General features: G+C 36.6%; 1 protein-coding gene across 1 annotated transcript; it reads left to right on the top strand.

Moving 5' to 3' along the window:
• The first annotated feature begins 1033 nt into the window (after positions 1-1033).
• Positions 1034-2451, top strand: LOC140948097 (QRFP-like peptide receptor). The gene has a single exon (XM_073397323.1). The coding sequence runs from the start codon at positions 1207-1209 to the stop codon at positions 2326-2328; it is 1122 nt and encodes a 373-aa protein (XP_073253424.1). The 5' UTR covers positions 1034-1206; the 3' UTR covers positions 2329-2451.
• The last annotated feature ends 6034 nt before the right edge of the window (positions 2452-8485 follow it).

Raw genomic sequence — 8485 nt, 5'->3', positions numbered from 1 at the left:
TTTGATACGGCCGATAAATAAAATGTAAAGTTTACTTTGCTGACTTGCCTTGACCTAATAAGTTTTGTGTGGATATTTTCCGCATTGATATACCCTCGGCGAAACAGGAGAAAATTATAGGATACCATTTTTTTATAGATCAAGGTAAAATACTGTTGTCAGTACCTTTGCTTTTAAAACATTTAGTCTTCACATATCACATGCACGAAAAACAGGTAATTGAACACGCGCCCATCTCTACCCATATCCGCAACAAAACCGAAAACAATTGTAAGATGCAGTTTTGCGTAATTTTAAGAAATAGGCTGACACTAACGCCTTTTTTTCAATATATATGTTTTGTTTTTAAATGCCTTGCCATTATATCATAAATTAATTTTGTATCTTGGATGTCACGTCATGGAAATTTATTATTTAACACACAATATGTTTCCAAAAGTTATTTTCGGTAGAGAAATTATCTATTTTTCCCTTTATCTTGCGCAGGTGAAAATGTGATGCAGAAGTGCAAATTGTAGCTTTTTGGTGAACTATAAATCTATTTCTACACTGCTGTATGCTGATTCTTTGAAAAAATCAGTTCAATTTGAAAGTTTTAATTTAGATGTCCCTTGGAAAAACAAATTTTGTTATGGAATCGGATTCAGGGTTTCATGAATTTTAAGGGCGAAATTTTGAAAAATGATTTTTACCGGACGTTAGTCTAATTACTACACTTGGAATTTCCTTTAATTACTTTTTTTTTTAGATAAGGCAATCATCTTCTTGGATTTCATCTGTTTTGTGATTCGCAAAACATAGCCATTACCAGAGGAAGCGGAAAAGATTAAAAGATAAATCAACAACGATGGAAGAAAGCGTTCTCAATTTTTCCAAATTAAACCGGAGATTTCTATCTGGTTTTAGAGAAAATCTCCCCAAAGTGGCGAAAAGGCTTCATAGGATTTTATTGGAACAGCTGTTGACTGACACAAGTAATCAGGGGAGTTTTTGTGGTTTGTTTGCTAAAGAAAACTATGGTTTTGACGTTCTCTGAGCTTATTATGCTACCTCAACAGACAATTATACGATATAGCTTATCTACAAGACAAGCGCGTCTAATTGAACCATTTAAACTTCCTAAAGCATTACTCATCTGGGCGAAGAGATATTGGGGATTTGAAGAACAAAAACGGTACTTTTAGGTTTAAAGAATTTCAAAGGAACATGAATACCAGCAACGGCACAAAAACACCGAACTCTGAGGATAAGATAGAGTGCGATGGTGTGGATCGCGAAACAAGGGAGATCGGAGCGACTGCCGTCTGCGCAGTTATTTTCATTACATCCACCTTAGGAAACGCTTTGGTAATCATGGTGGTTTATAGAGAGCGTCGAATGAGGACAATTGTAAACCTGCTAATCGTCAATGTGGCCGTTTCCGATTTTCTATGCACCCTGTTTGTCATCCCAAGGGTGATTACCCAGACATTCACTGATCAACTTGCTTGGCTTATTGGAGGAACTTTAGGTGAGGCCTTATGCAAGGTTGTTTACTTTTTCCAAGACATAACCGTGGCTGTTTCACTACTGAGCCTGCTGATAATTGCAAGCGAGCGATACTACGCTATTACGCGTCCAATTATCCAAAATACTTATCAAAAGACGCGAGGTATATTACTTATTGTGATCACTTGGATGGTGGCGTGTGTGATCCATGCAGTTGATTTGTACGCTTTCAAGTTAGAAGAAGGAGCATTTTGTGTGCACACCTGGGAGCCCCTTTTCGAAGATAGGTTTGAAGCCTGGAAAATTCAATTTCTTGTCCATACGATCATATTTGTGTTCATTCCATTTTTTATCATAACCGCCCTCTACGTTACAATTATTATTCGAATTAGACGAATGACCTTACCAGAGGAGGCAAGCAGACGTAGTCTTTGTCTTAGTCGAAATAGGAAGGTGCTTCGTATGTTAATTGCGGTGGTTATTGCTTTCGGCGTTTGTTGGTTTCCATTCTTAATTTATCATTACGTAGCAACCTTCACCTGGTTTAACAATAACCTAGAACCCCCCTGTAGCGTGAAATTTATTGGAGAATGTAGCTTATATTTAACATTTATTAATTCTTCGATAAATCCAGCAATATACTTTATCTTTAGTAAAAATTATCGCAGCGGCCTTAACAATATTGTTTGGTCATTTTTCACGCCGTTCTTTAGAAGATCAAGGAAAAGAGTTTCAAGAAATATTGAGACTCCATGTTTCAAGCCACCACCTCAGGACAATGGTGGAGTTATTCAGTGCCAAGATGTCGAATTGCAGGTTTTTTCTTTTCCGCAACGTTAAATTTAATGGGAGTGTCACCAAGCTCTGGAACAACTCGTGCTACTTACAACAACGGAAGCGTTTGACATCCGGCTCCTAAGCCTGGTCTGTTCTCACAAAGTTACTATCCAAGAACATGGAAGATTTCCAGTGACGTAATCATACGAAACTTCTTACAAACGAAAGACGGAGAGGAAAGAAATAAACTAAATGCTGCATTAAGTTAATATATAGATTTAGCCAGGGCTAAAAGCGAGGCTCCCATTAATATATTTGAAATTTAAATCAAACAATAAACTTGTATTCCAAAATTCAGTTAACTTTAGAGCACATTTATGTGACTTTTGAGGGAAAGGCTACGTGATTTTAGAGAAAATTAATTTGCAAACAGCCCAAGAGTTAACCAAATCTTACATCCAGTTGATAGCCTCATATGTACACCCAAAAACTGGTAATAATCTTCGATCACATCTAAAGGACATAATGGCTCTTGGAAAAAAAAATCAGGCCAAATTTTTTTGCATTCGACAAGTTTATATTGCAAAATCTTGCCAACAAATCTGGGTGCGTGCAAACCAACCTTTTATACCATTTACACATCCCATCTGAGGTAAAACAGTAGTATGAGGCACTGTTTTTATCATACAGACCTCGGAAAGAAAGCAGTATGTCACAATACAAATTGTACTCATTCAATATTCAGGACGTTGGAAGTACGCGTGGGCTTTTAGCGAAACCTTTAAAAAAATTTCCATCACCTATACGGCCATCCGGTTCTCACTTTTGTAGTGCTAGCTCTGGCGAGTGTTTGAATGAACATTAACAGAGTTACGCTTATGTTTTATTTAATGGTTTAACGTGCGGCATTTTGAGAACTCCTGCAAGCGATGTTCACTGAACGACTGAAAACAATCGGCAGAGGGAGTAAAATTACAAGAGAGTCTACTAACAATCAATAAAAGAAATATAATTCAGTGAAACATATACAGAGACAACAATTTTCATTCAGGAAGACAAGTATTAAAGTGTCTCTAAAGTGTCTCTTCAAGCTTCAAGCTTAAGTTTATGTTTTAAGCCGGCTTCCCGGTGTTTGCTTTTTTCAAAGACGAACTCGAGGCAAGAGAATCGCTCAAAGCTTCCTTTTACTGCCAGAATTATAACTAAATATTCTTTGGGACGTTTTCTTTCTGCTAAAGATCTGGAATCCATTCAAAGGCATCTCAGTGAAGATTGCCACAATTGTCTTCTTGGTTTCGTGATAATGAGCTTGTCCTTAATCTAAAAAGGGCAAAACTGAGTGTATGATCTTTGGTACTGCCAAAAGGCTTAATGCATTGAATGGAAGACAACTAGCCTTGACTGTAAATGGAACACTGATTAATACCACGTCATCGTATAAATACTTGGGTGTAAACTTGGATTCATCCTTAAATCTCGAATCACATTTTGACAAAATGTATAAAAGAGCAGCTGGAAGATTTAATTTACTCAGGAGAATCCGACCTTTAATCGACAAGAGCAGTGTTGAGAAAATCTACAAAGCAATGATTCAACCTGTTTTTACGTACTGTGGAACTTTGGGTCTCTGTTGGTCACATTCCCGTAAGAGTCGAACGTCGAAGCCAGAAAGTCATTGGTGGAAATTATCAAGTCCAGACAGTGGAGAGTTTAATAAAGAGGCAGTCCTGCCAGCTTGTGTTTGACTGTCTTCAGGATAATGTCTGTACCTCTTTTAAAGGATATTTTACAAAAATTGAACACAACATTAACACTAGAAACAATGGGTGTTCACTAAAACTTCCCAAAACCAAATTAGAATTTGGACGGAGAAGTTTTGCCTTTCAAGGGGCTCTAGTTTATAATACTTTACCTCGGGATTTAAGAACTGTAAATTCTAGGTTCCTTTTTAAGAGTAATTTAAAACAATTTTTTCAATAGTATTCCATAATACATAACTCTTTTCAGTCTTGTAAGTCGATGATTTTTACAGATTTTGATTTTTAAATCTTAGATTTCTTAGTGTTAGTTTATTCTATTTTCCTTTTTCGATTTTATTTTTTATTTTTTAGCTATTTATGAGATAATTACAGGACCCTTTTGATAACAGTTCTTTTTGTTAGAACTGATAGGTTATCCTGTATAAATATTCGCGTTATTATTATTATTATTATTTGCGGTGAGAAACTGTCTAAAGGCTTTTTAAAGTTCTGTAAGCTTATTTCGAACCTAATACTCGGTCAGATCATTGTCTCAAATCTTACAAACGTGCATAAACTAAATACGCGCATAAACTACGCTCGACTTCATTGAATTATACACAAAAAACAAACATCAAATACAATAATTACTCTGGCTTACCATTCGAGATGCAGCTCCTGAAAGGTATCAAGTAAGGCAAGTATCGCTTCAGACTTTGCAACCCTCTTACGCATCAAGCAAGGTGAATACGAAAACGATGCCATCCGAAATCGGATTTCCGACTTTGACAAGCGACGTATTTCTCAACCAAAAACCCAATAAACAAACTAGCCATGAATAACAGAAGACTCCTGATAACAGCTGAATTTCATTTTGTCATCCAGTGGAAAAAGACAGTTAAAAACATAACAAGTTGACACAAAACTCTGTCAGCTTCAGCTGTCAAAGTAAACAAGATTCAAGATGCTACAAAAATTTTCCGCGTGAACTCACCTGTCAAATTTTGACCAATCAGAGCATAAAAATTGGACGTAGAGCGTGACCAACGCGGTGACAAAAGTCAAAAGCAACTTCAGCGACGAAAAATGTCTGATTGGTCGACGCGCAACCACGTGACATCGCCAAATTCAAAAATGGCGGCAATACCTCCATCGTTTGTTTATTCAAGTGGAAAGAAGATTAATTGCGGCTTAATATGAGTTGAAAATGCATGTACGGATATTTTAAAAATAGCCTAGCCTTTTTATTATCCTTTTTCACCTTTTCCTATGGGATTCGTTCCCTGCGATGCTCGTGTTTTGGCCGGTTTACCGGATTCAACTTTGGACTTGTTTAAGCGATCACTCTTAACGATGACGATTCTGATACAAGCCGGGTCACTAGAAAGAACGGCCTTTGATCACAGCTCAATGCAGCGGAGAAATAAGACACTATGGGTCCTTTGAAATTGCTTAGACACCTGGAAGTTATTTTATGATTATTATTATTTTTTTACCGAAAAGATAAAGCAAAATTATGTTTTCTCCAACAAGACTTTCTAATTTATAAAAAAAAGCTTGAACATGAGAAAAATGAACTGCAGTGTCTGCATTCATGTTCTTTTCATTGTGAACGGGTGCAATTTTTATATCAAAACTTTAAAACCGTCTATGACCGAGCAGGTTTTTTTTCTCTTTCCAATGGTTACTTTGCTTGATCTGAGTAAGATAATGAAATTTTTAAAATTAGGGGAATACTATCAATAAAAGAAGAGAACTTTGATTGAAAATATGTTAGTTGGAAAAAATACTGATTATATCTTTTTAGTATATAGGTTAGCAAAGTGATGCGTGGTCAAAAGTGCTACAAAGGAGTAAAATCCCAGATCTTTCCATTAATAAATTTTATTGACACTGTCAGGGACATATGCTTTGCTTGAGTACACATTTGTTCGTCAAAAATCTTGTTTGTGAGGCTACCTTTGTTTGATTCAGGATCAATCAATCTTTTCTGAAGAGAAATGAACAATTAAGTATGTTAACATGTCAGATACTTCAACACTGCCTTAGCCAACAACTAAGAAGAAACTCAACTTCATATCAAAAAAACAAAGTGAAGATTACTTCACTGTGAAAACAACAACCCCTTCAAAAATATATCACATTAAATTCATGCAAAATGTAGACATGATGATAAGTTTATGGGAATAGAAACAAACGATAATTACAATGAAACTATAGTTTGAATGAGATATTTATTTGAGTGTTCCCTTATAATTCTGACAGAATATCAAAATTGGAAACTGTATGCATACCCTACACAACTGCATTCATCAACATGATCCAACTTAAATTTCTTTAAGACTCAAAGTTTACTCCAAACTTTAAACTCCTGTAAGTTTAATTTGTGATGACTATTTTTTTTCTTGATGTTAACTCTATCATTCATTCATAAGCCGAAAACGATGGACAGAAAAACAAAAGCATTCACAGGAAAATTACCCTGTTCATCTCCTTCCGGGATCCAATTTTCAAGCAAAGATACACCCCCCACAGAAAGCCTTGTGTGCAAAAATTTAGTACTAAAAAATTGTACAGGGAGGAAATCATTTGCGTAAGTGCGGTTCCTAACGAAGAAAGTAACAAGTAACTCGTTGTGTGGATGTGTGGATGTGTGGCAAAATAATCTAAACTTCGATCCTTCAATTATAAAATTGCAAGCCTAAATCAGTGTACAGCAGCTTTACACAATGTAAACAGAATTTTTTTTACAAATCAGAATGTTGCTGGACCTATCGAACTGTAGCTCCAAGACGGTCTAAGCATTTTAAAGAAAACAGTCTCACATTTTCTCATTCGACAGTTGGGATAAAACTCAAATCTCTGTAACATACAAAGCTGTAACAATGAGCAACAACAATAAAATGTGCATCGATCCACAAAATCACGTTTCGAACTACGCACTTTAGAAAACTGCCGCAACCCGGCCGCTTTCGATCCACTAGCCACAAGACAATTTACACCGCAAGACAATCGCTAAGAATATTTCTTTACCTTCTTTATAATTTCCTTTTGTATCGAGTGACACGGGATTAAGTTGAACCAAGCGTAAGCTTATTTTTCTGCCATAAACAGTGTAAACACGGAGATTTAGCATCTAAATACAGTTTTTCCAGCAACAAAGTACAAGCTAAGTCACAACAAAACAAAGCCCAAAAGTGTCTATCCCTCTACCTTTCTTTGTTGAATCCGTGATAAGAAACTTGAAATAAACAAAAAGATTTTAGATAGCGTTGTAATACGCTCTTCGATCATCAGTGGAATGTTGTCGAATGTTAGATTCACAATCAAAGTCGAATTTTGATACAAAAACGGGATACACATTTAACAAAACTGTCGCTTCCGTGCATCTCGGTACAAGCTTATCTATATACCAAAACAAAGCCCAATAATTTCTCTTCCACTACTTTTTGTACCGAATTGCACGGAACATGCAGTAAACAAAGAGAGTAAAAATTACTCACCTTTTTGGCATGTCTTCCACATGCAAACCAGCGATCTCAACGTCAACGACATTGAATCAGACCAAGCCACTGCGATTTTTCACCAGTTCCAGGACGCTATATTCTCTAGAGAACATACTTCCATCAAAACTTTGACCAAATATAATTCTTGATCTCTTACAGTGGCAAGAAATTGCAACGCTGTTACTGCCATTGCTTCCTTCATCTGAGCATTTTCGCCTCGGAGCCATTGACATTACCCGAAAATCGATCACGTGTCATTTTTTGCAGAGCATGCGTAGACATTTTTCGGCGGTGAACAAAGGCAACTGTCTTCCCTACCTGTAACAGCTGGCTGAATTTTCGCCTTCGAGGTCAGTTTGCAATCAAAACTTTAATTGTGCGGCACATAAACACAACATATTTCATACGAATTAAAAAAAAATTGAACTTGCGCCTGCGATCACTTGAAAACTAGTAACTTGTGAGCGGATAACGTCAAAAATACTTGACCTCGATGGGTCGACACCTGAGCCCGCGATACGGTCAAGCGACACTGGTCAGCGGGTACCCTGTTTTGACAGCTGTCAATTTATCAAAACATTAATGTCCAATATGTGTGCATTATCAGTTTTTCTTTGCCTGGTCCCTATGCAGCGTCTTTCCAAGCCCTCTCGGTCAATGCATTTCGGTGACGTATCCGAGACGAACGGCCGGGAGACGCCTAGACCATCTCGGAGTGCGCATGCGTGAGCATTTTTGCATTTTTGAAAAGTTCCCACGTTCAACTGAAATAATCTATAAATAACTTTGCGCGTGAATATCCTTCGCTTGGGATCGGCACTAACCTGGTTTCTGTTATCAAAGAACAAAAATATTAATTTCAATCGGAAAGAATATTACCATATAACGTGCAAGTAATTTCTCTTTTAGTTCATTTTCAAATGAACCATTAAAATGATATTTCTTTATTGATAAAAAGATTTGAAACAGTAGTTT

The sequence above is a fragment of the Porites lutea genome, chromosome 9, assembly GCF_958299795.1.
Source record: "Porites lutea chromosome 9, jaPorLute2.1, whole genome shotgun sequence".
Lineage (NCBI taxonomy): Eukaryota > Metazoa > Cnidaria > Anthozoa > Scleractinia > Poritidae > Porites > Porites lutea.
This window is presented reverse-complemented; position numbering and strand designations above follow the sequence as displayed.

Coding starts and splice junctions, on each gene's coding strand:
- LOC140948097 (XM_073397323.1), top strand. CDS start 1,207: ATGAATACCAGCAACGGCACAAAAACACCGAACTCTGAGGATAAGATA.